The 26,625-nt window shown below is 41.6% G+C and overlaps 1 protein-coding gene across 1 annotated transcript in view; it reads right to left on the reverse strand.

Moving 5' to 3' along the window:
- The window catches only part of MAP1B (microtubule associated protein 1B), a 72,480-nt gene extending 54,549 nt beyond the window's left edge, over positions 1-17,931 (reverse strand). The window contains exons 1-2 of the mRNA XM_040539900.1: positions 17,497-17,931; positions 12,697-12,798 (exon numbers count right to left, since the gene is read on the reverse strand). Coding sequence (XP_040395834.1) covers positions 12,697-12,798; positions 17,497-17,902 — 508 coding nt within the window. The 5' untranslated portion in view covers positions 17,903-17,931. The remainder of the gene's footprint in view (positions 1-12,696; positions 12,799-17,496) is intronic.
- Between the last annotated feature and the right edge of the window lie 8,694 nt (positions 17,932-26,625).

Consider the following 26,625-nt stretch of genomic DNA (forward strand, 5'->3'; position numbering starts at 1 on the left):
CATTTGTAAGTGATAACAGACACCTGCTCCCTATGACAGTCCAGAGCCCTGGTACATTGTCCACAGATAAATCAGCTAAATGGACAACTATATGAATGTCAATTTACTAGTATTTTCATAAGTTGAAAGGTTTTGCTGATGCAGGTGTATGCAGGTGTTCAGTCTCATAAAATGTCCTTCGCTTTTTTTTTTTTTTTTTTTTTTTTTTTTTTCAATACAATGCAGAAATCTGAAGGAGTTAAGTTGGTGAATGGCTAATCCCAGCTTTTCATCGTTTGTGTTATTCTCAAGCCAAGCTGAGTGATTGCTGGAGTGATTACTTTCAAACATCTGGCTGGTGGCTTATTTGAAGAGAGATGGTGGCCTCATTTTGAATTCTAATGAAGACCACACTGCATAAATCACTGACATTAGATTCCCTACTGGCACAGTTGGCAGAGCAGTCCTTGATAGAAAACTGAAGCAAGACAAAAAGAATTAAATGTTATTACATCCCTGCAACCGAACAAACCACATCAAGGTTTGTCTACAGCATCTGAGTGACACAGTCTCAGACAGTCTTTATACTGTACGAAGATAAGAACTAAGTTCCATATCTCTTAATTTGGGATATATCATGTTCTACAGTCACTTAGAAAGCCGTGATTTATTTATTTTTTTTCTGCCCTTAAGGAAGGCAAAAGGCTACACTGAGATTTAACTTATATGAACAAGTATTTTTAGGTAGACAATACTGAAATGCTTTGTCAAACTACATGCTACTGTATTGCTCTACTCCTAACAGACAGTCATACCACAGACTGAGACAGCAGAAAAAAAAAAATGAGATATACTAAACTTGATAAGTGAGTCAGAGTCTACTTGATTAGGTCTCAGGTCTTCTATTTCATGCCATGCTCAAATTCAGCACCAGAAAGGAAGCACTACTTCATGTCTTGGTGTAGTTATATGCCAGCTTCAAAATAGGAAGAAGCTCAGGTCTGTTAGAGGCAACTTGACGATACACAGAATACATCATCTGTAAAGCTAATGTAGCAAATATTTCCTTGGATACATATACAGCATACACTAATTTATGCACAAATACAACCATTTGTATGATGGTCTTTCTTTTTTCCTTATTGGCTCTGCAGAGTTAGTTTAATGTTAAGCATTTTCATCATGATCACTACCTGTGGTCTTCAAGCTGTGACAGCTATCGCCCTGCGTAAGCAGTATTCTCCTTTCTAAAACTAAAGTTTGCTGAGCTTCACGGCATGAGTTTCACATTGAGGAATTTGTCCTTCACAGTCAACAGATCTCAATTGTATGAAATTTGAACTCCAAGCAAGATCTCAGAGCAAAGTAGAAACATATGTATCACATTAAGTACTATGACCTAAAAGCTGTAGAGAAGTATTCATACTGGGCTTAGTCCATGCCAGTTTGCCGCATTGCAACAAGTATGGGCATTGAGAATGCCATCTACTGGCAAAAAAAAGCATGAGTGAGCATTAATTTCACAGCAGGCTATTTCCAAAAAAAGGGAAAGGGTAAGAAAACATGATGTGGAATGCTATTTTTTTTAATTGCTCTTGTCAAGTTTTAAATTTGATAGTTTTGACTGTGTGATGAGATGCTGAATTTTATGCACAAAATTTGGTTGGAAAGAGTTTTGCATCTGAGGTTTATCATTACAAATTAATTCCGTACCAGAAAAAGGTAATGTTTGAAAATAGTAACAATTTAAATGATATGAGAGATAATCATAAAATATGAATAGAACTGAAAGATTGAGATTCCTTTTACTTTTCTACCATTCTTCTCATTTCACAGGCTTGCAAAAAACAAGTCTTGAAAGTTCTTTAAATATTTGGTGAGAATATTCAGTCTAAGCCTTTAACACTAAAATCTGTAACAGTGTCATATTCAGCAGTGAAACTGTTATTACACTCTGAGCTATAGCAACCCCAATTCCAAACTTTACACAGCCAGTTTGTGGTTTGATCACAATCATCTTGGTGGAGAATATCTGCCCTATTAATTACACTTCCAAAGCAATAATTATTGTTCTAGTACTACAGCAAGGCAGATCCACTTAAGCTACACCTCTGCTGCTCTGCTGAGAATTTGCATTATCCATCTTTTTTTTTTTTTTTTTTTGATTATTGATGGGATCTTTACTGTGTCCAGTCCACACCTAGTCAATGACCTAGAACAACTAATGAAAAACAGATAGTCTAATATTGAGCCATTTCTGCCTGAGTTTCCTACCTTTGCAAGTAAGTAGCAGATATGGAATAGTACAGGGAGTAATATTTGCTGAGGTTGAACAAGGACTTTGGTCTAAATCTGATCTGATCACTATCCAGACTAAGATAACAATCACTGACAGAGATAGCAATCTCCTCAAAAGGAACATCAGAAAAGGAAGTTGGAAGTGCTGGAAGAAGCCTCTAATGTATTAGTAGCAGAAGGAAGGTAGAAGTAGAAGGAGGAAGAACTAAAAAATACTATTTGTGATCTGAGACATTCCTGACCACAGCTTTTATAAACTCACATCTTAAAAAAGTAAAAAGTTAATTTGTTGTTAGCTGTGGTGTGGCTCCAAGAGAGGGAGCAAGCCTGGAAGTCCCAGTAGTAGCAATGTGCCATTTGCATTTTACCACCACATTACCTTGACTTACTGTGACATATAGGAAGATTTGAAGAGGAACAGCAGCAGGGAAAGGAAGAAGAGTAAATATGCTTTAGCTTCTCTGTCACTTTGAAAACATCTGCTAACATCCAAACTCAGCATTTCACACATTTTAGGAAAGCAGAAGAGAACAGGATATAATTTTTAAAATAGGGTGACGAAATACCAAAGCAAAACAGGAAAATGGGAAAAAAAATTTAGATATGAATGTCATCAAAGAAAGTCTCTGATCTATGGTTTGTCCAAGCAAAAGCTGCCCTTGCAGAGACACCATGTCTCTGAAACATGGCAGTAGAGCTGTGCCAAAGCAGTGCTGTAGCAATACTGAATGCTGATATTATGAGCAGGATGAAGGTCCTCTGAAGATCTTCTGAGAGGCCCCATCTGTCACTGATGGGATCATTCTGCTCCCACAGAATAAAGACTGGGGCTGCACTCCATGGAGTTGACCTGTATTGGGGCTGAGGCAACAGCTCATCAGAACCTGGTAGGGTAGCTCCATGGAGGGCTGTCTGCACCACTGCTCTTTTACTTCTGACAGTGAAAGAAATCTTTTGGAGTGGCCCCTTCTTTTGAATTCAGCTCTGCTTTTTTTTGTGACTACAGGGCAAGACAGCAAGGGAGAAAGTGTTATTGTGCCTAACTGAACATTGCCCTGGGTTGAATACACCACCTCCCTCAAAAGCAGAAGGCACTATTTTAAAAACTTGACTCTCAGAGTACTCAGGAAGGCCTCAGTCAGGATTGCAGGAGGCTGGTAAATTCATAGATGCCCAGCTGTCTCCAATATCAGCAGGAAAAAAAGAGTCAAGTTAGAAATGGACTGAAAGATAAAAAATAAATAAATAAATAAAAAAGTACTGATCTGTAAAATAAAGTAAATATCTATAAAAAGTTTCTTCCAGATTCTCTGCAAGAGATGTATTCCTTGACTTGGAATCTGTTTTCAGTTTAAACCAATTTAATTGCAAAGGGAGCACACAGGCCAATAAACAATCTAGAGGATGAAACTATAACTTTTTTTGGTAAGTACAGCTATAATGCATGATTGTATTACACTGTTCAATGGAATGAAGAGTAAGCCTGTACTGTTCAAGGAAATGGGAATGTTTTGTGTCTCCTCTTTCCTGTGATTATTGTCAATAAATGGTTGCAGAAGACCCACACCCAATGGCATAGTCCAGTAAATGGGTTTCTTCCCCACTGTAGAAAGGCAACAGCTCCTCCCAACAAATTAATACAATCAGATCCTCCTGTTTAACATGAAATATGAAAGTCGCCAAGTTCTCCCTCCTTCCACATGGTAATCCCCTACTGGACATGAAATGATGTTATCCCACCAAAGCTGGAGACAAATTCTAATTCCTCTTGTACAGGCTTTAGTTGGTATAGAGGGTCGTTAGTTGCAGTGCAACTATTCCCACCAGGGACTCTCCAGGAATACAATTGGTACAGCCAAACTATTTATGCAGCTGAAACAGTGCTGCGATCAAAGCATCCCATCCTTACTTCTAAGGAGTCACATAAACAATACATCATTTCCATTTGGATTTCTTTTTGGTGACTTCCATGACTTCCATGTGTTCTGTTCAAGGGTGGTTTGTTTTTCATTTGACTCAGCAACTCACATTGAAGGACACAATTAAATATATATATATATATATCAAGCTTTCGTATGGATAGTGGATTGAAATGTAAGAAGAGTGGCTTTCTGTAATACAATCACTGAAAAAGTAGAAAAATTAAAACCTACTAAGTTGTCAAGAAACATTAAATGTACAAGATCCTAATTAGCATTGAAAAATATTTAAATCTTCCAAGCCTAATGAACTTCCAGAATCTAAGCTTTGCAGCTAAAAATGATAAGTTTAAAAAAATCAATAGAATGAGACAAATAATTATGACTAATGCCATTAAATTAGTAACTTGCTACAGGCATTAAATCCTACTGGAGATATTCTTAGAGGCGTTGCCTTCTATATCTAAAGTCCTGTTCATATAGAAAATAATTTTCCATTCACTTTTTCAGTTTGTCTAAGGTCCATGCAGGTCTTGGAAGACTGCAAACTTCAAGACAGAACCTGAGGCTATTAAAGCATGCTGGATTGCTAAAACACCCATGTCAGGAGGTGTCCTAGCATCTTTCACGTCCTGTCTCTTTAGCTGGACTCTCTTTTTAAGGGACTGTCAGATGGCATCATGTATTTGTTTCCCAGAAGTTCAGCAATGGTGCCAACAAAAGCATGACTCGAACACAAAAAAGATTTGTTTGCCTTTCACTGTTTTAATACTTTTCTAGTCTGTCTTGTCTGTCCAGTGTTGTCAGGACAGTTTTCATGATGCTGATTTCCTCACACTAAAAGTGATCCAGGAAGTACCAGTCCTTTTCTGATGGTCTTTTGAAAGGACTCATACACAAATGAATATCAGGAGACAACCCACCTTAGGAGAGTGTACAGGCTGTGGCTGGGATGGACTTAACTTTCTTCACAGCAACCTGTATGGTTCTTTGTTTTGGATTTGTGCCTCAAACAGTGTTGATAACACACCAACGTTCCAGCTTTTGCTGAACAGCATCTGCACAGTGTCAAGACTTTCTTTTTCCCACTCTGTCCCCGGTAGGCTGGGGGTTGCCAAGAGCTTTGGAGGAGAGAAGGCTGGAACAGCTGACTCACACTGGCCAGAGATATTCTACACCACATAACTCATGCTCTGCAATAAAAGTTGGGGTCAAGGAAAAAGAAGGTGTGGTTTTTTTTTGTTTCCAAGGTGGCCACTGTTTACAGACCAGATGGCAATTGGTCTGCCTATGTGAGGTGGTGAATTATTTCCTCTGCTTTGCTGTTTTTGTTGTTTTTGTTGTTGTTGTTTTGTTTTGTTTTGTTTGTTTGTTTGTTTGTTTTCCTCTCTCCTTTACCTATCTAACTGTGCCAATTTTGACCAATGAGTTTTCTTGCTTTTGCTCTTTCCAGTCTCTCATGGGAGGGGTGGGGAGAGTGAGTGAGCATCTGTGTGGGTGCTTAGCTGCTGGCCAGGTTCAACCCACCACAAAGAACTTTCAAGAGCCTATTTGTGCCTTGAGACTGGGGAGGTGAAGCTGGGATCAGTCTTTTTGTCAGAGGAATTACAGAGTTGCCATTACACTGGAACAGCTTCCCAAGGCTGCCTATCTTGTCATGGGGGAGTTGACTTCCAGCCGAAGGTCTCCGTAGCACTTTAGAGTCACTCAGACATTACACAGCCTGAGATAATACCGCAAGGATGTGGTCTGCCTCCTTGGATGGATTTCTGTTTTGTTTGCTGTTGTTTTGTTTTGTTTTTAAATAACACCCTAAGCTTCTCACATACACTTATACAGAAGACAGACACAGGTCAATGACTCATCTCACCATTATATAGAAGCCCTCAACTTCAACTCTACCAAAAAAATACTGAAGTTCACACAAATTCATTTCTGAATGCAGTGCTGGGTTTATTATTACTATTATTTTTTAAACTTAATTTTGCCTTGTATCAGCAACTAGGTTTGAGCCATAAACAGCCTAATTCCAACCAGTAGGAATGCCAGGAACTAGAAGAGTCATGTCCTTAATGCTTATGGGTCTATGCTGCACACACATACCCCACACAAACAGCATGCAAGCCCAGGCCATCAGGAATACAGACTTTTCTGCTTGACTCTAGGAATAGTTTGCAACCAGTGAATATAAGCCAAAAGGACCCATCATGTCTTTTTGGAGGAACCATCAGGAAGTTTGATGTAAGTACATGGGTGTCTGCTACAAAAATACCCACCTTCTTATTTGTGACTAACATCAACTAAAGCATGTAGATTCCCTACTTATATGCCCCGTGAGGTACTAAGGTGTAGTCTCAGCAGTCTACAGACAGGAGCACCTGGATCTGTGGCCAGCAGTAACACATCTCTTGCCATGCTTTCTGCATTTGTCTCTACAAGGTGCACCAGGACTGGAACTCTTCATGCTGTTGTGAGGCTGATGGAAGCAGTCATAGTGGCATTTCTCATGCAACACTGGGAAAGAGGGACTGATAACATGCTCCCCTTACCACTCTGCCTAGAGACAAGGAGTGTCTAAACTATTCTTCCCAGTGCAGGCTGGGTTTGGTCCTACTGGTGAACACAATGGTAGGCAATTCACTGCAAATAAAGCACTGTTTTGGGTCAGAGCACTGTTTTGGGTCAGACAAGAAGTGGAAGTTTAAATTTGGCTTTTCTCCATTTTTACAACACACGATTTGGTCCTTGTTTGACCTTTAAAACACTAAGATCAATCTTTTTTTCTCCATTATAAAGTCCAATTACAAACATTTAATATTTCTCTCTAATGACTGATAAACAGTTACAGAAATAAACAGAAAATTCAGGCAATTAAAAAAGATAAATCTTGGCAAAATCAAGAAAAATAGAGATCTGAGAAAAAAGTTAACTGTTACAAAATAAACAAACAAAAAAAGTCAGTGATGCTCTGGCTACACATTTATTATGAATCCATAACGGAGGAGACAAGAGGCAGTTCATCTATAAAGGATACTGAGAAAGGGCCAAAAAAAAACCCAATTGTTGAAGTATTCAGTTGCAGACATCTGAAATAGACAAACCACTAGCAAAGAAAGATTGAGGGGTCTCGTAAAAAATGAATTAAGTATAATTCTATAAGTATTTTTAAAATAACCCATAACAAAATAACCCTTGTAAATATACTCTTAGGTATGCTGAATTATACAACTAATAATGAGGAATGGGGATAAAAATTTCATAATGGTGTTAAAATTCTACCATTATTCACCATTAACTTAATCCTATGCCTCTGCTAACCATCTCACATAGGCCAAAAACCTGTTCCTGTAAAATATGGTCTAGTCTAACACAATTCGTTATATGTACTTGTGATGCAAGGCATTTAAAAATAAACTCCTAGCTGTTTTGCTGATTCATGTTAGCAGCTTAGCATCAGCAGGTACTGGTGTTGTGGCAGTAATGTAAATTCATGCTAATTTTCTTTGAGATCATTCCTAAAAAAGCAGGAGTGGAAGTCAGTGCCAAAATGATTGTCACATAAGTGCAAGAATTAATTCACTGAAAAAAAAAAATAGAATCACTTATTAGCCCATCTCTGGCATTTTGATTAGTACTAAAAAAGGAAGGCTTTGTCAGTTCGTGTATCCAGGCGTGTAGGCAGTTGCACTGTAATCATCTCCTGAGCCACCAAAACCCTAGCAGTGCACACAAAAAGAGCTTGTGAGCAGACAAGAGCACCACGCGTGCTACCCCACTGGTTGCCCCTGTGCTCCCAGTGCTGCCAGCAGCATCACCACTGCACCTTTGCACTGCGGGCTGCAACGCCCTGCGGGGACACCAGCCACTGCCACAGCAGCGTGAGTCAGCTCAATTCCCTATGCATGTCCCATTCCACCTCCATTTTCTTTCTTCTGAGACATAAATACTCTAAAACACAAAACAAGTTCGGTAGCCAGCTAAAATTAACCTCTCCAAACATATAATGAGCTAAAATGACTCCACTTGATAGCTATTCCAGCTATCACAGCCTCTAATAGCTGTAGAATCATATTTATAGATTGTCCCTAAATATGCATACCAAACGACTTGACTTTTTAGTCTGAATTAATTCCTGGGCACTTGGTGACAGTGCTGAGATACCATCTGAGTCCACACCTTTCTCTTACCCACACATGACTACATCATCTTCTAGAGAGATCTTGCAGCAGAGGTGGGCAAAGAGCCAGGCTGATGACTGTTGTCCCTCTATGATTTAGGTAGAAGTAAGCAAAACAGAAATTTTAGTTCTTAGCTTTTTTTTAAAAAAAAAAAAAGTTTTTAGTAAGCACAAAACCCTCGCCCTTTAGGATTTCATCAGCAACTCAATGAGCTCATATTACAAGCTATTAGGTGTGATATTAACTGGATGCAGATCTGCTTTGACAACAGCAATGGGAAACCCCATGCTACAGGTGTTGAAAACCAAAGCCCCCCTCAACCCAAAATCTCTCCACAGGACTCTAATAATCCTTAATTGTAAATTCTGAAATGGTACCTTTCAGATTTAAGGGTGTTAGGCTTTTAGGGGGCAATGACAATCAGAGAACAAGAGCCTTCCCTAGAAAACCTGAAGAAGGCAAGTCCAAAAACCTCTTGCACTTTGACAGGTTTCTCCTAGCCACAGGCAGGCTGGTGAAAATAAAGTCTTGTGTATGGGTAAGGAAGGACTCACTTAAGCCAGTGCAATCACCAGCTGCTGACTGGTGTGCAACAGGACCTTCTGGTGCTGCTCAGGCAGGAAATGCATTTTCCACAGATGCATGCTCTTCATGAAACGTGGTTGAAGGATAAAGTAGCCACTGAACAATGCTTGAGCAGCAGTTCTTCACAGAGACCAAGAAGCTTAGAGGTGGCTAGGTACTGATCAGCTATCTAAATAAAACTGATTTTATCTAGACAAGGGCTTTAATAGACACCAATATAACATTTAAGTGTCCACAGGTGGAAGCAGAGGGACAAAATGGCAGGTGTGGAAGTCTTGCAGGGAAGGGCGCTCAGTTGTTCCACCTCCATGCAAAATCCACTTACTTGGCCTTTTGTGAAGCAGGATACTCAGCTTCATGCAGTTGAAACATATATACATATGCATATATATATATATATATATATATATATTTATTTTAATTGAGAAAGGATTGCAAGCTACAGCTGCAGTTTCAACCACCTCCATTTGCTTTGCCTCATTACCAGACACACAGTTCCTTTTCCAGCATATACATTATAAATCATTGTTTGAATTTTTTGTCCTTGTGAAGCTAACCATAAGAAGGAAGTCATCACCAGTATGTGACAGAAAAAACAGGCAAACACCCATTTTAAGTCATGTTGCCTGTTGTCTTGGCAACCATTTGATAAGCTCTGTTACTCATTTTTCACCAGCACCTGATAACAACATTCCTGCAAGATTTGATATTATTAAGGAGTCTGCTAACTCAGCTGCTTTACAAGGTATCAGAAAAGATCTGCTACCATTTCCATTCTGACTCCTATTTTTCAGGGAATCATAAATCATCCACAAATTGTCATGCAACTGAGTATAGGATGTGCAAATACCATTGTGGCAATCCATTCCCTTGGTAAGAGCACAAAAAGAGTGTTGGGACCCGGTCATGCTCCCTTCAAAATCAATATGTACATGGCTATTCACTACAAACAGAAGGATTACACCTCAAATTCCTCAAGTGAAAACACATGAATGCTCTGACAGACATCTTCTCTCACATGTCTCTCCTTCAACACTGCAGGCATATGGCATGGGGACAGGGTTGGCCCAATTTCCTGCAAGCTTCCTCCTGGAGAACTAGTCATACCATTCACATTACTGCTGCGTGTATCCTCGAGCTGCTTTGAGAAGCATACAAGCATGTACTGAGCCAGCACTGCAATTATCATAATTAAACATGATGATCAAACAGGCTTCAGTCAGTATTCAGACCTCACTGTACCAAGGGCTGTGCAGACTCACTAAATGACTCTACCGTTCCTCAAGAGTAAACTGTCCCTGTGTTTGAGTCACACAAAGAGTTCAGTCTCAAAAGACCGAAAAAAAGGCTGTTTAATTACATCCCATCTGACATGCCACACACAATCCCATCACCTTGGATGAATACTTTCCTTGGACAACAGGTCACCTAGTTACCCAAATTCCACAGAATTTCTGAAGCCATAAAGGAGTATGTCCTTACAATCTCTTCAGTATGTTTAGTATGAGTTGCCAGTTTAACAGTCACTGAAATTCAACATCTGTGCATTGTAACAGAAAACAAATATTCTGTAACTTTATGACCACAGAGCAAGACAAAAACAAAAAAACACCCCTCCTTGCTCTCAAATAGTTGAGAAGACACAAAGGAACCTGAGGCAAATTCAGCATCAAAGCTGAAAAAACCTCAAATCTTGTCCTCTGATATGTGCTATGGGACTGAAAAGGAGCCAATGGGTTTCCACATAAAATCTGAGAGAAAAAAAAAAAGGTCAAGAGGGCTAGTTTTATTCCTGGATGTTCATTTTTTTTCTAGGTTTTAGTCTCTTTCAACATGGATTTTGGCAGCTTATTGTTTAAAGATTGAGCAGTGCTGAAAAACACATTCATTACCGCTTGTCATAGAGATGTTGATGAATTCCAGTCACATGCAATTAAGCTGTAATTCAACACAATGACAGACTAAACAAGCAAGTCTAGTCAAACAAAAAAATAAATATATATATATATACTATTTCTAGAGAAAGATTCCTAGAGAATTCTATAATCTTTGTTGAAATTGAATTGAAATTCAAATTTGAAAAAAAGAGGTGCATAATCTTCCTTCATTTATCATATGAAACCAGAGTATTTGCTTTATTTTAAGTCATGCAATGCTATCAAGAGCAATACTATCAAATGCTCATCTTAATATGATAACAAACATATTAAACTGACTGGAATATTTGTGCTGAAGGAGAAGCACAGGTTTCTTTTCTTTTTTTTTTTTTCCCTGGGTTTCTAAAGTAAAACATATATATGTTAAAGATATATTCTACTTCACAGTACACTTCTTGAAAATACATTATGCTAATTTCATTTATTAGAATAACTTCTCTGTAAAACGAAGTGATTGGTGTCACTGAGTTAAATTTCCTTCTGGACATTTAAAATGAAGATATGTATTCTAGCCCTGAGTTTAATCCCATGTAATTCAGCCCCAAGTATTCCTGTAACTGTCCTGTTGTTTTTTAAATCAGGTGAAAATTCATAGAGGTACATCTTTTTCTTAAATCCAGCCAAATCTCTATAGATATGGGGACATGATGGCAAAACCTGCTATAACCAATCCTGGAATTAGTTACACAAGACATTTTAGTGCATTATTCAAGACCATCAGGTCAGTGCTATCATGCTAGCAAGATATCAGGATCTCTTTGTCAAGAGCATGTAACAACTGACCCTTAGGAATGTGATGGGGTAGTATGATATATTTCATATCCTTTTTCACTGTGTTTAAGAGATGTCCCTGAAACCAGAATTTATAGTATTTGTCAGTTCTTGGTTGTACTAGTCAGTATGCACACCGCCACAATATGTTCACCACTGAAAGCAAGCTATTCTGCTGTGCAAATGTTATATATTTTTATATGAAAGCCAAAATTAACTTCACACATGCTCACTCAGTGTTTGCATTCAAGAAACAAGATGGTAAAAAAAAAAAAAAAAAAAAAAGCTTACCAAACATTTTGATTCCCATGCAACCAGAACAAAATCAAACTTTATACTTAAAAAACTTTTTTTTTTTTAATTGTATGACTCTTCTAGAGGAAGGAAGGACAAGCTTGAAGAAAAGGCAGCAGAAGAAATGATTGAGTCTCATAAGCCCTGTAAAGTGCTAATTTCTTCATAAAAGCCAATGAAAGCTCCTGCAAGCCAAGGCAGACCCTCCACCCCTCTGCTTTTTATACCAAGAAAAAGTACCAAGCTCTCTGGGGAGAAACACAAAGCTTGAGCCACACTTGTACAACAGCCGTGACACCACTTCTGGCTCTATTGAACTGTGGAGCTAACCTTCAGGTTATTTTTTGTATGTGTTTTGCCTACCGCAGTAAGGAGCAGCTTAGGTCTCTGGAATCACCAGATTGTGCTACGGAAACAAACTGTCCAGTCAAAAAGTAAGCTTCACTTAACTTTAATGGGGACCCAACATTAATATCTATTACCAAAGTAATCATGGTGATATACATCAAACTAACCTAAAGGTCTGATTAGTTTAACATTTCAGACATTTTGATTTGTCAGAAAGATAAAAATATATATATAATTTTCAAGCTATGTATTAAAAATACAGGAAAATAGTATTCATTGTAAAGAAAAACAAATGAAAATGGGCCATGTAATACCCAAGTGTATTTATGAATTCTGTTCTTAAACACAAGCAAAACAAAGCTTTTTCTAACATGTCCAAAAGCTCACCTCGAACATCAGGAGAGAATCGAGCTGAATGGCGAGATACAAAAAGTTTCAGTTCTTGATCCAAGTTGCATTCAATCAAGTTTGTGTCCCATGATCGGATTCCTAAAATTCAAAACACAAAAACACATCTAGCTAGATATATCAGCATATATAGACTGTTCCTCAGTTAGCACTCATGTTATTTGCATATTCGTAAATTCCAAAACCAGCCTCTCTTCTTGGCGTGCCACACAGCCATCTTTTGCAAAGTGCAGAGTACTCAGAAGAAGCACTCTGGACAGGGATCAGCCAGAAGAAAGAGGAAAACTGGCTTTCCAAATGGTGGCAATCCTTAAAGCCCCTGCTTTGTGACTGCTGGTCCTACAACCTAGAAGCCACATTGTGAGAAGCCATTGATGTCCCTGCGTCAACTTTAAAATAGCAGTACACTTACTTAGAAAACTGAAAGAGACGGACAATGTTACCTCACATGTTGCAAATTAATATTTAAATAAAAAGTATTACATTGCTGACTTCATTCAAAAGATTTGAAGCGTCCCACATTTTAAATTAAAATTTAAGTGATCTTTTATTTATAAGTATCAAAATTCTACTTGTGAGATTTAGAAATGCTACACTTGATCTTTTTTCTTTTAATAAACATCTCATCTCTATTTCCTCCTCAGCTATGAAGGAAAAGATACAGTTGACACATATGAATGTGTCATATGACACATAAAAATGTATTTTGGAATCAAATATTTTAAGGACTGACATTTGACCAGGGAAAAACAAAATCACTGTAGCCAAAACACAAGTTTAGTTTCCTACCATAATATTTTGATGATAACATCAAAAAAAAAAATCCAATTAACAGGAGAATATGTTTTAGTATTTTTCTAGTTTTGTTGTTAAGTTTTCAAAAACAATGAGTAGGCTGTTGTAGTACAGGTAAGTCCAGACACTGCTGTGGTTTTGAGCACCAACATCATAGTGATTTATTGATTGATTGATTGATTTGTCACTAGACTTATACAAATTAGCTGGCAAATGCAGAAGAGACTGCACCTAAGGAAGTGTCTGTTGGCCCCTTCCCACAAACCTGGCCATGTCTTTGCATGAAGATGTTGAGTTAAATCCCTTAGGGGTTTGCTACCTTTGGGTTGGAGGAGAACCCTGAAGAGGTGCGTGGCCAACCCCTCATACTGTGCAACCAGCAGTGGCACTTCTGCTGGTAACTGTCAGGATTTCAGACTGCTAACTTTCCTGTCAACGCTGGCTCCCATGCTTTCTCAGAAACATCAAGCCTCCCTCTGGCAGAGGCCATGTTCTAGGGCTGAAGGATGAGGGGGGAGAAAGAGCAGAGAAACCAGATCTGCACTGCTGGTCTCCCATTGCAGCTCTGAGGAGGTTCTCCATGCAAATATGGGTATCTGCATTTCAGGAGCCTGAAGACTGCAGAGATAATTCATCAAGTGCTTTTTCCTTGTCAGCAGTCCAGTCAAGGTATGAGCATGCTTCTTACTGGGATATGCTACCAGTTATTAAGTTGTTGCATTATTAAACTCTAGAGAGATTTGAAAATACAGCATCATCTGTATGTTTCATAACCACTCCAGAGAAGAATAGCTGAACTATAACCAACCACCTCCACTTCCTGACTTATGCATCATTGTTCAGAGGCATAGGCAGTGACTCTCTTCTGCATGTCTCTTTATTTTAATTTCTCAAAAATCTCTTGGCCATATGGTACATTTTTGGGGCGTAGTTTTGGCAGGCAACCACAGCTCAGCAAGCTTTAATATTTTCCAGGTGTTGGAATATTTGAGAGCAAGAAAGTAAATATGATATAATACCACGCATGTACTGTGCATATGAAAAGTATGACCAGTAATGTGATGCTGATCATGAAGCTGAAGTGTGTTGAATAAATGAGTGCTGGACCTGAAGAAGCGACAGGATAACAGCTTGGTGGCTTCTGACAGCAAGCTTGTGTGGGAAGACTGCGAAGCTTTCTGGAGGTCAGTTAAGCAATAGGGACTATGATTCAGCAATGCTGCTAATGACAGAGCCTGTCCACCAGCCCTAACCGCTTTTGTTGTGGATCCAGATTTGTGGTAGGGGAAAGATTCTAATTAGGCACAGTCAGACCACTGAGCCAGTCAGTGTCCAAAATACAGTACTCAATGAAAAATAAATAACTGAAAACAAACAAACAAACAAACAAACAAACAAAAAACAGCTTAGACATACTATGCACACAGAAGGTGAAGTTTGGATTCAGCTAGAATATACCAGATTTGCAGCTGCATGATTCAGCATTCTGGATGCAAAAAAAAATTATACATGCACATTATAACAGAATATAACGTATTATGTACATTATAAAATCAAATCAGGTTTGAATACGATGGAAGTAAATCTAGAACTAAAATCCAAGGTCAATCCAATGATGTATATCATTAACAGCATAGAAGTAATGACTGGGAGGATGACTGAGCTGGGGCTCTCTCTTTCTTTCTGCAGTCTTTGGAGTGCAACGCCACTAGACACAGGGATGATCAGACAGCAGACAGGGCACACCCAGTAGCATCTGCCAAATCAGTGGAAAGATCTTGAAGCTTTCTCCTCACTCCCCTCTTCTTCTTTGTTGGACGGTGGGTTGGAGGATTGCCCCCTCAGCAAAATGACATCCCAAATGTAATTAGTGAAAATGCAGGTTGCCAAGCCATTCCCACTTCATGATATATTAAGAAATGACTCGGCATTCCACTGGCTTGCGTAGGATCACGCCACTGATGTCTTATCAGCAGATGTTTTCTTTGACACGTTGCTCTGCAGTTCAGTGCGTGAATCCACACTTTTCTGTGGTGGTACTTCGGAGACGTACCAAAGAAGACACTGAGGCAGAGTGATCAAGAACCCTACAAGCATTTAAGGCTCTGGTGAGCACAAAGGATGAAAGAAGACAGTTTCTCCAGACTACAGTGTACTTTCCAAAGAGAAGGATGAGTGAAGCCCATATTTGCCTCACACAGACAGGGCTTCAGACTCCAAGTGTACTCATCCAGAACAATGCACCTCAAAATTTGATCAAGGTTTTTTTTCCTAGCAGGCAAAATCCCAGTCAGATCATCTGACACCAGGAGCAGTGAGGTGACTTCTAATCCAAAATGATGAATAAAAAGGCCAAAGCGTTTCCTCTGAACATCTAAAACTGCAAGTGGGTGTTATGCTTATTGGCAGGAGGTAGCAGCAACAGAGCTATGCAGCAGCAACTGTACAATAGAAGCTTCAAGAAGAGGCTGAAGAGCATTTCTTCAGAGGAAGGATGATATCAGATGTCTTGAGGGGAGAAGTTTTATCCATTTGCTCAATAAATTGTATTAATTTAATTGAAATGCAGCCAATTCACTTCTGACACAATCAAAAATTAGACGGAATTGGGGAAGTGCAGTGCTGAAGAGGCTCTGAATGACAAAGCATCTGCCTCAGTAGTTCTCCCTAGGAGACAATGGTCGCAAGAAAGATGAACAGGTCACGGTGAAGCTGGTTAGCCGTGATGAGGCAGCCCTTTACCACAAACAGCCATGAAAAAGAATCGAGAGAAATCGCCAACTACAGCAACAACGGTTGGGAAAACAACAATAGAGACAAACGAAGTCCTAGCTGGAGTGCTGAACCACACCTACACGGCAAGGCTGCTACCAAATCCCTCTTTTTCAGGGTCTCTTTCTCCTCTCTAACAAAAGCAGACTTCTGATATCTCCGCTTTTATCAGCCCAGAACAAGATATAGGTTAAAAAAAACACAGATCAGTAGAGTTTAGCGAACTATAGGGTCCGGCAACAATTTCCTTTGTGCTTCACACCACCGTTACGGCCGCGGGGCTTTCTGCCTCTCCGTGCACACTGCCATCCCTTTCACTGGGAACCGCATCGAGAACTTAACAAAACTCGGTCCTTTCACTTGCGATACCTTCGTGCATCGCCGTCTTAAGGGAAGGGCAAACAGGCAGCGAGTTGCAGCAGCCTGAGCTGGACAACAGCGAGGCTGGCCACTCGGACACCAGCCTCGCCACCCGCGTCTCGTTTTATTATTCTCGCTACCGTTTCATTACACACGGATGCGTGCGTCTGCAGAGCTCGCGCGGCCAAAGTTGGGCACAATGCGCAGAGGAGCCGCATCCCCGCTCCGGGGGAAAACGCCCGCCGAGCGGCGGGGAAGGGGAGCAGCCGCAGGAGCCGCCCCGCAGCCGCCCCCCGGTGCCCGTCCCCGTCCCCTGCTCGAACCCCGGCGGCGGGGCGGGCGCCCTTTGTCCGCGGCGGGCAGCCCCGGGGACCGCAGTGCGGAGCGGGCCGCGCCACGCCCACCCCGCGGCGGCTCCGGGACGGCGGCCGACAGCCGCAGCCCCCACAATAGCGCGGCGGGGGCGGCGGGGGGCGAGGGGCTTTGTGCACGGCGGGAGGGAGGGGCTCGGACCACCTCCAGCACCCCATCACCACCAGCACCCCATCACCACCACCACCACCCCATCATCGCCACCACCACCCTATCATCACCACCACCCCATCATCCTCATCACCACCACCCCATCACCACCACCCCATCATCATCACCCCATCACCATCACCCCATCCTCACTCCCTCCCCACCATCACCCCATCACCACCACCACCCCTCCGTCACCACCCCACCACCATCACCACCCCACCACCACCCCAACACTATCACCACCACCCCACCACCACCCCACCACCGCCCCATGGCCACCCCCGGCCCCGTTTAAGGGACACGGACGTCTCGCCCCCCCCGCCCCACCTCGCTCGATGTTGGCGATGGCCCGCCGCAGGTGCTCCTCGGTCACCAGCTCGCCGATGACCACCAGCAGGTAAAACTTGCTGTCCAGGAAGCGGTGCGAGAGGCTGGGCGAGGGGGAGGTGGGGTTGGGGATGCTGCAGGAGGGCTCCGAGTCCACTTCCACCACCACGGTGGCCATCGCGGTCCCCCGCTCCGCCCCGCGGCTCCGGGGCGATGAGGGGAGAAGGGCCGCTCGGCGGCGGCTCCGCAGGCGGCAGGGAGTGAGGGCGGGCGGGGAGGCTGCGACGCTTTTATACGGAGACGGTGCAGGGCTGGGACCTGGCGACGAGGAGGAGGAGGAGGAGGAGGAGGAGGAGGAGGAGGAAGGGGGGGAGCCGGCGCATCCCCGCCGCCGCTTTTCCAGCATCCACGGCTGATGTCATCTGCAGCAAATCCTCCCCGCGGCGGCCCCCGGAAGCAGGAAGGACGCGGGGTGCGAACAACGCCCCGGGGGCACGGGGCCGAGTCCCCCCAGTGCCGCCGGGCAGCCCGGGAGCCCCGCGCCCCCCGCGCCCCGCAGCCCTGGGGACGGAGGGCAGCGGCAGCCCCGCCGCTCGGGGACGGCAGCCCGCGCCTCGCCGAAGCACTGCAGCAAAATCTGAGCCGTGGTTTGCATTTTTTTTTCCCTTTTTTCTTTTTTCTTTTTCCCACCTTGCGGCTGGCAGTCTAAACATTCTTCTCACCTCAACTTGTTTTTCTTTTTTTTTGTTTTTCTTTTTTTTTTGTTGTTTGGCTTTTTTGTTTGTTTGTTTGAAAGCAGTTCACTCCATGAGATGCTTCAGACACAGGCTTTCTGCCTGTATTCAAGGCCCGTGATTGTATGACTCACCCCAGAGTTTCTGGACAAGCTGTTTCTGGCACTGTTTCTGAATGAGCTTCTAAACCCCATAGTCTTATTAATGTTCAAGAATTTCAAAGGGTTTCAGAGAACTAATTTAGACCACGCTTGAGCAACTCTAGGGAGCAGTGGCATCAGAAAACATCTTCAATTGCATATGCAAAGGATGGGCTCCTCTGGATTTCCCTATAAAAGTTAGACAGCTGCTCTGGATACTGACAAAGAGAGATAAATCCAATTACCTCCTAAAAGTGTTTTATCCTCCCCTAAAATGGGATGGAGCAGTCTGAGATAAATCAGCCTCCCTGGGATGTTCCTCTTACTTTGCTGACAGAAGCCAGGCACTGGTTTACACTAAGCATCTCCTTTATGTGGCTAAAGTGATGGGGGAGATATTTCATTGTGACCCAGGAAAGGATATAAACTTTTATAGCCTGGTTTATAAGGTAACCTCTGGTCCCTGACAGAGGAGACATTCTTCCTTCGGTGTGCAGCTCCTTCCAGTATGTCTGCTCCTCAGTAACACAGAGTACTTGCCTGGGTGAACGAGTACCTCAGGTCTGCTTTCCTAGAATATGTACTTTGCTTTGAGTGCAAAACACTCATTCTAATTAATGTGCATTTCAGATGGTACTTGCACACAGTCACCCACAAGGACTGAAACCCCATTGTTCTCGGTGCTGGTCCATAACATTATCTCTGCCTACAGCACCTAGAGTTTTTAATATGAATAGCTCTTCTACATAAATTCAGCACTGAGATCATTGGCTAACACGGTGTGGTGTGCTGGGATGTTGCATCTAAGGCAGACTGTTTTTCTGGTCTGTTGCTACACGGAAGGTTGTAGACTGCGGGCAAACCTTTTTACAGCCATTGTCAGGTGGCTGAGATGTCACGGTGATAAAGAGCAACAGCTCTCCTTCTAAGCCAGAGCTGACACTGCCGATGGAACAAATGCAATCACATAGATGCTGAGGAAGTAGTAACAGCTCGTCTGAGCCCAGCTATGACTTTGGTGTTTCCTTGCTGAGCCTGGCAAATTCCATGAGACAGAGAATACAGGCCCATATTAATATGGGTGCAGATATCAACCTAGCAATAATGCCCACTTCCCTGGGCCATGTCCTGTGTGACCCCCACCCTCATAGTCTATATTCTAATTATAGATGTCCTCAACACTTGCCTCATGGTGCCTGTTGGAGGAAGCCAGCTTCTGACTTCTCCCACTGCAATATATAGCTTTGAGGTATGTCTTAATTTCAATCACCAGCAAGAGTATCTGGTCTCTGGAGTGTGGAAGGGACTTTTCAAGGGGTCTTGCTCACTGGTTGCAAAATAGAATCATAATGGTTCCCAGGCATAAACGTAAAATGATGTCTCACAAGCTTCACAAGCACAGCAGGTTAAATGCATTGCCCTGAGAAATGCATGCCAGTACACAAAAGGCATTATACCTGCTTTTTAGTTCTTCCTTATTTTAAGAAAAAGAAAAAAGGAAAAGAAAAAGAAAAAAAAAGGAAGATATATCTAGAAAAATGCTTGTGTATTTGAAGAGTAAAAGGCTAAATGAGTATATTGCATCAATGAAGAAAATGCTTACATGCAGGTAGGTAATACAGCTATGCTTGAAATAGCCTGCTGAGACAGTCCTCTATTTTATATTGTGCTGTAAAAGAATGTGCAACTAGAACATCATGTGGTAACAGGTGAACTGTTGCAGCCAAATTCTGTGGTGATGGGAGATGTAAAACCCTAAGGACCAGAGGCTGCCTTTGGAAGAAAATGGTTTTGTGCCTCTTCAAGGGACAAAAATTTCTGCCCTCATATATTCACAAGCTTATGCCACTCCATCTGAGATGAAAGTCAGATGACAGAATATGCTTTAACCTCATGGATGTGTCTCCAAAAGCTGCAGGTTCCCAGCTCCATGCTGAGGCTGTATCTGGCCCTGCTGGAACCCCACTCCAGTAGTTCTGTTGTTGTCTTTATGCTTCTGGAAACCCACCGGTGTGCTGCAGTACGGAGCATATCAACAGATCCACTGCTGGGTGAAATGTGGAGATGTGCTGTATAAAGCTGACTCAGTGTCATGTGACCCTCAGTGTTTGGAAGGGATACCAGCTTTCTAGCTGCAGCAAAATCACATAGATGTGCCACTCCAGTGGAAGAAACAGCAAAATTCATGTGGACTATGAAATATGTCTTGCTCTGTTATAGAGACGATGACTGATATCCAGTGTTCCATCTTTCTGTTTGCTTTGGTTTGTTTTGGTTTGGTTTCTTTAGTGCATTTAATACCAAACTGGTATCCCACAATTGAATATAGTCGAACATTGCACATAAAGCTGTATTTTTCTTGTGGATATGGTATTTTTTAAAGTAAACAGTCAGTTTTAAATAAAGCACTTGGAGTCTAAAACTAGAACATACTTCTTGGTGGTGCATGCCATTTGTTACCCACTAATATCCAGGTTTTGTTCAAGTCTTGTCTTCAAGTTTTAAATGAGGTTTCAGTGATGCACAAAGCCTTAGGCTGACCCTTTGTCCACAGCAAGATGTCTACACTAGCATAAAAGAAATACATATCCGTGTATGCTACTTCAGACCAATTTAAGCTCTTAATGAAAGTAAAGTGGTTCAGAAGGCTCGTACATAGTCTCTCTTTGAGAAATGTCAATCTGAAGACTGCACAACGTGTCATGGAGCAGGTTCATGAAGAGTGTGCCGGTGCCCACACAGTGAAAAAGGGTTTCCCGTTGCATGATGGAGTCAAGCATATTCCACCAACGTTATAGCAAACAATACCCGTCACATTTCATACCCCGCCTGATGCCTTCCCAGTGTTACCCACAGTTACTCCCAATGTGCACGCTCCCCGATATGTGACCCTACACTCCTCATTTCCTAAAAGCAGCAATGCCCACATGGTCCATCATGCCCACAGGGTCCAGCTTTCACCCCCCAGGCTCTCCTTTGTGAGCTGCTCTTCTACAGCAACTCAGCAGAGCACGGGCACAGAGGGGCACTCTGCAAGTCACAGTGACCCTAGCAGAGCAGATGTGTCATTCTGCGGCCACTGGGCATGACAAGATTAGTCATGGGGCCTGCATGTCTCTGCAAGAATCAGCTCATGAAAACAGCTCCTCTTGTCTTCCCCCTTTTTGCTGGGCAGGGAGGCATCCCTAACAAACATCCTCAGACTGGCAAGGCTGAAGGAGCTGCTCCAGCAGCAGGCTGGTGGCACCATGAGAGCTGTGCCTGGGACAGCAGCAAAGGGCTTGGACTCAGAGAAAGACATTTTGAGAGGGGAAGTACTTAATTGGATGTCAAAATTTATGTTTAATTACATAGTAAATAAAAATTACTTGTCTGCCATACATTTCAAGTATTTTAAATTATATTACTTCAATTTTAATTACTGTTCTCTAAACACCAAAATCAAGAGAGTTTTTATTTTCTTCTCGTGGTCTTCCTGCTGTTTCCCTTTCCTCCGACTTTCCCTATGGAAAAGTGGGAGTTAAATATTAGGAAAAAAAAAAAGTGAGGAAAAGCAACACTATTGCTTTTAAAAATAACATTTTCTCTCACTTTCAACTTTGTCAAAGTGAGAGAAAAATAACACCAAGCAACATTCTGCTTTAGTTTCCAATGGCATATATATATATACATATATATATTGCCAATTCCCCCCTTTTTTTTTCACTGGAAAAAGGAGAAGTTAGAACTCAAAAAGGATGGAAGTGAAAATATACGTTATTTCACTAGTGAGAATGAAATGAAAAAAAATGAATTTCCTCTTGACTTTTAAAAAAGGACAAATAAGAAATCAATTATTTTGAATAAAATTATCCTCAATTTTTGAATGAAAAACACATAGCTTTGCATGGAAAAAAATGATTTCATCTCTACAGTCAGAGAGAAAATAAAGCAGGTTTAAGCATTTGGACCCTGATATAATTAGGATGATGCTTAAAATTCAGTGATAGATGATAATAAGGACATCCATTGTACCACAAAGCTGGAATTATAATTAAAACATCATCAACAAAACTAATGGTGAGAGAATGTAAATCAGCATGACAGAGTAGATTTTTAGTTTCATTTAAGCAGTTCTGATCCCTCCTGAACAAGAGAGAGAAAAATGATCTGTTGGTTTGGGGCATAGCTTGGATTTAAGGGAGTGAGTTTTATTGTTTTTTAACTTCTTGTCAAAGGAATCCAAATTACAGAATTGTAGGTGGCTCCTAAGAGCAGAATATGATTTTTCTCCTATGCCACCAACCTGAGGAGTGTTGCAGTCCAGAGACCTAACATATGCTGCCTTTCAAGTTGCTTTTAGAGATCGTTCTTGACTTAAGAGGGAGGAGAATCAAGCCGCGGGTACTGAATGGAGACATTTACACCATCTGCTTAATTTTGGGGCTGGCTGGAAGCTGAGAACTCCTGCAAGGTGGTGTTGGCCACCACACCACCAACATTCAGCCTGGGTATGTGCTCATAACCCATCTGCCCCCACAGCACATCCTACCAGCGGCACGCCTGGGGGCCCTCAGCAGTCTTCTGTGTCAGACATTAGTCTTGTTAGTCACCGTGAGCACAGGGGGGAATATGCCAGTGGGCTGTCAGTCACACACTGCTGTGTCCTAGCTACACAGATGACAAAAACATGTGGCGGTGCTGTAGAGCACAGGACATTTTTTTGGTTTTCCTTCCAGTTAGAATCATCTAAAGCTGCCTCTGGGGACCCAAGAGCAAGCAGATATTTTACACGATATTCTCATCTAGCTTCAAGTCCTGCTTTAAAATACTTTTCAGAGGTAGCCTAGCTCTACTAGTTCTGTAATATTTAAAATGAATATTACTGTTTTACAAGTGTCTATTCCCATATTCTCTCGAGCATGCTACAATAGAAATGCCATATTGCTCCTGTACAGAGAGGAATAGATGGCAAAAAATCCATGCAAGCATTTCTTCATGCAGTGCACTGTCATGTTTGTAAACATGGAAACTGGGGAACTGCTGGATCTGCATGCTGCACGGGTTCAGCAGATCACAGTCCTGCACCAGGAACATGCCAGATCTTCAAGGTCTCTGCAGTTTTCATGCAACTCACAGCTGCAGCCAAGGTAGTGCACTGTTCTGCACACTGGCACAGGGCTTTTTATGCACACAGACTACATTCCTGCAAGGGTCCTGATGTGGCCTTTCATTCTTGTTCTCTTTCAAGGTCTCTGGATTTCACTTAAAGATGTGTAAAGTTGCAACGAAATGTGGTGTATTCCTATCCAAATAATTTGGGACTCTGCCTAAACAGTTTTTAACCTTTCTACTAAAGTACCCTTTAGTCTTTCTACCATAATAATCCAGTCCTTTGACTGTTGCAGTTGCAAGAAAAACTTGTATTTTTTTTTCCCAAAGAACTTGATATGCTTACAGAAAGAACAGAAGGAATGGTTAACTTCACTTTACATGTCTCTGAAAACAAAACATGGGAGTTGTTTATTCGGACCACCTACAAGACTAACCATCTGCTTCCTTCCCATCTCCTTGTACTTTCTGTTGTGGCTTAATAACAACATTACTATCAATACAATTTTGCAGCATCATTTTGGCTTGGTTTTGTCTTCCCTTTGTTTTTTTTTCTGCTATTTATCTCCCTGTTCCATGCACTCCCAGTAGGCTGATACCAAGTGAAGATTATGTAAGGATGTTTTTCCTCTGATCTTTCCTTTCTTTCTACTTTATCTGCTGTTTAATTTAGTAAGTCATTCCTAGCATTTTGTAGTAGGTTGAGATTTGCTTAGTAAGGGTCACACTGCAGAATTTAGTCAATGTCCTGAATATGCAGAGAGGGCAGCAAGCAGAGCATTTTGCTCAAGGGACCCTAGTTTGGGAGTGGGTAGAGACCACCACCACCATGTGCTGTAATGTAGAGGGGAGGATCACAGCCACTGTCTGCCTTTGCACCCCTGGGAGTCTGCTGGTCCTGTCACTGCTGTGCCCAAACAGCCCTTCTGGAGCTGGAACCGTGCATGGGGAAGGAGAAAGGCTCCCCGTGATCTCCCCCTAAGAATTGTCCCAGTTTTGTCCGGCACCTGTGTTTGACAAATGTTGTATATTAACTTCTTTGGGTAGTGCTAGAATGCTGCTGTCATAGCGCTGAAATGCAGAAAAATTTTCTTCTTCATTATTTGCAAATGCAGTGTAGTGGCAATGTTGGAGCTGTTGCCGAAACTGTGATTTGCAATACATAAATATAGCTTTGCTACCAAGCAAATTTCATAATGCAGAAGAGGAGTATTTTTTGTTGTTGTTTTCCAAATATTTGGGGTATTTTTTTATTTTTATTTTTTTCATTAGCTGTTCATGTTTATTCCAACTCGGTTTAGTCTTCAAAACTCAAGGAAGGCAAGATTTATATTAGCCATATCTGATATATTATACTGCAACCACCCTGCACTATTTTACCATGGCCACTATTATACTGTCATTATGTGGCACAATAGTATATTTTTAAATGCCATCTGTTATATGTAAAGCTTCTTTATCCACCCGTTAGTTCTGCAAATACAAAATTGTACATATAGGAATGATTTTGTCCAGCACTGAAATGCTGCTGTTTCTGGGATAAAACACAGCCTGCTGCAGTTGCACTCAGTTTTGTGAAGGGATGTGAAGGCATATATCCCTTCCAAGCAAAGTCATGGAATTACATTGCACAGGCAGAATGTAATCCCCATTTCTGGGTAATACAAAGATTCTGTATTCTAGCAACAAGTGGTCAGAGCTCTGTTTTCACATTTCACTGAGAAAATCACAGTTTTGCAAACCATAATATACCAACTCTCTATTAGGATATAGATTTACTAATAAATTAAGGGAATGGGGCTATTAGTTTGGACATGCGTACCACAAGGACTGCATGTTTTCTTTGAGGATTTGCACTAGGTGAGTCACAGAAGCTTTTGTCATCATAGAGAAAATGTATCATATGTCCTAGTGGCCATAATCATTGTTATATGTATCCCATTCACACATTCTATTTTTAACAGCATTAAAATAATTGTAGAAAAATTATTCAATGAAAAGTTTTGCTTGTCTCCAGAAGAGTCTCTGATTATTTTTTTATTTTGGAACATCTCAAAGTGCTAGGTACAAACTTCCAGTTTGACCACAACATTTTCCTCGGGTTCAATTAGTGTCTCAATCTTGTTTGATATTAACAAACTGAGTGGGGAGTATTATGTAGCTGCCCATGGTCACTGCTATGAAAAACTAAATTAAGACTGTGGTGGAAGGACCAGTAGAACTATATATAGAAGCAAGCTGTTAAAACCATTTTACAGAGCAAAGTACTGAGAGAAGTCATGAATAGAAAAGGAAAAGACTGGGCCACAAAATACAAAGGAAATTGTGAAATTACATCAATCGGTGAAATTATAGCAAAATGGTCAAAGAGCTATTTTCTACTTCAGAAATGTTCTCTGAAGTCTGGATTTTGGCTCTCATGTTCCAAGCATGATCAGGGCTGATAAACTTTTCAGAAAGTCGAGTTAGTCAGCTAACATGCTGCTCTGCCCTGAAAGACTCTGCTGATGGCAACACCCATCTTCTGTCAGCACAGAAGGGGGGCAAGCACCAAGGATTGTGAAATATCATTAAAAGGAAAAGTTTCTGACTGAGAACAACACTAAATCAAGAAAGAGATGTGTTTAGCTTGACTGAGAAAGATGTCCAGATGGTGTGCAACTTTCTGTGATAAGAGTGATTAGTGCCTGCATGCAGACAGCAGGCACTGGGGAAAAAGCAAAGAGGAAAGAGGTGAGTAGCAAGAAGGCAGTGGCATTGTCAACTGAATTTGGAAAGTAAATGTCTAAGAAAAGGATGAGCAGCTGAAGCATGAAATTTGGACAGACATGGTAGCAATCCAAACATTGAATCTGATCACTTCTCTTCCCATGTTCTCTTCTCAGGTAAGTCAGTGTCCCAGATGTGGGATTGGAATTCATCATGTGGGGAAAAAAATAGAGGGAGAATGTTGAACCCAGGGGACTGCAACAAGGGTAAAACAAGGTGAGCACTGGCCAAAGGATTTGCCTCATCCCCTTGGACTTGCAAAATGACTTCTTTCAGCAGCAGTTGTCTGCCTTCCCCATAAAGAGGAGCACCAGCCACAGGCAGCACCTCTGCAATCCCCTGGCTGCCAGGATTCCTGCAACATCTCTCATTTTCTCCTCTGGGGACTCCGAAAG

Source organism: Cygnus olor, chromosome Z (assembly GCF_009769625.2).
Source record: "Cygnus olor isolate bCygOlo1 chromosome Z, bCygOlo1.pri.v2, whole genome shotgun sequence".
NCBI lineage: Eukaryota > Metazoa > Chordata > Aves > Anseriformes > Anatidae > Cygnus > Cygnus olor.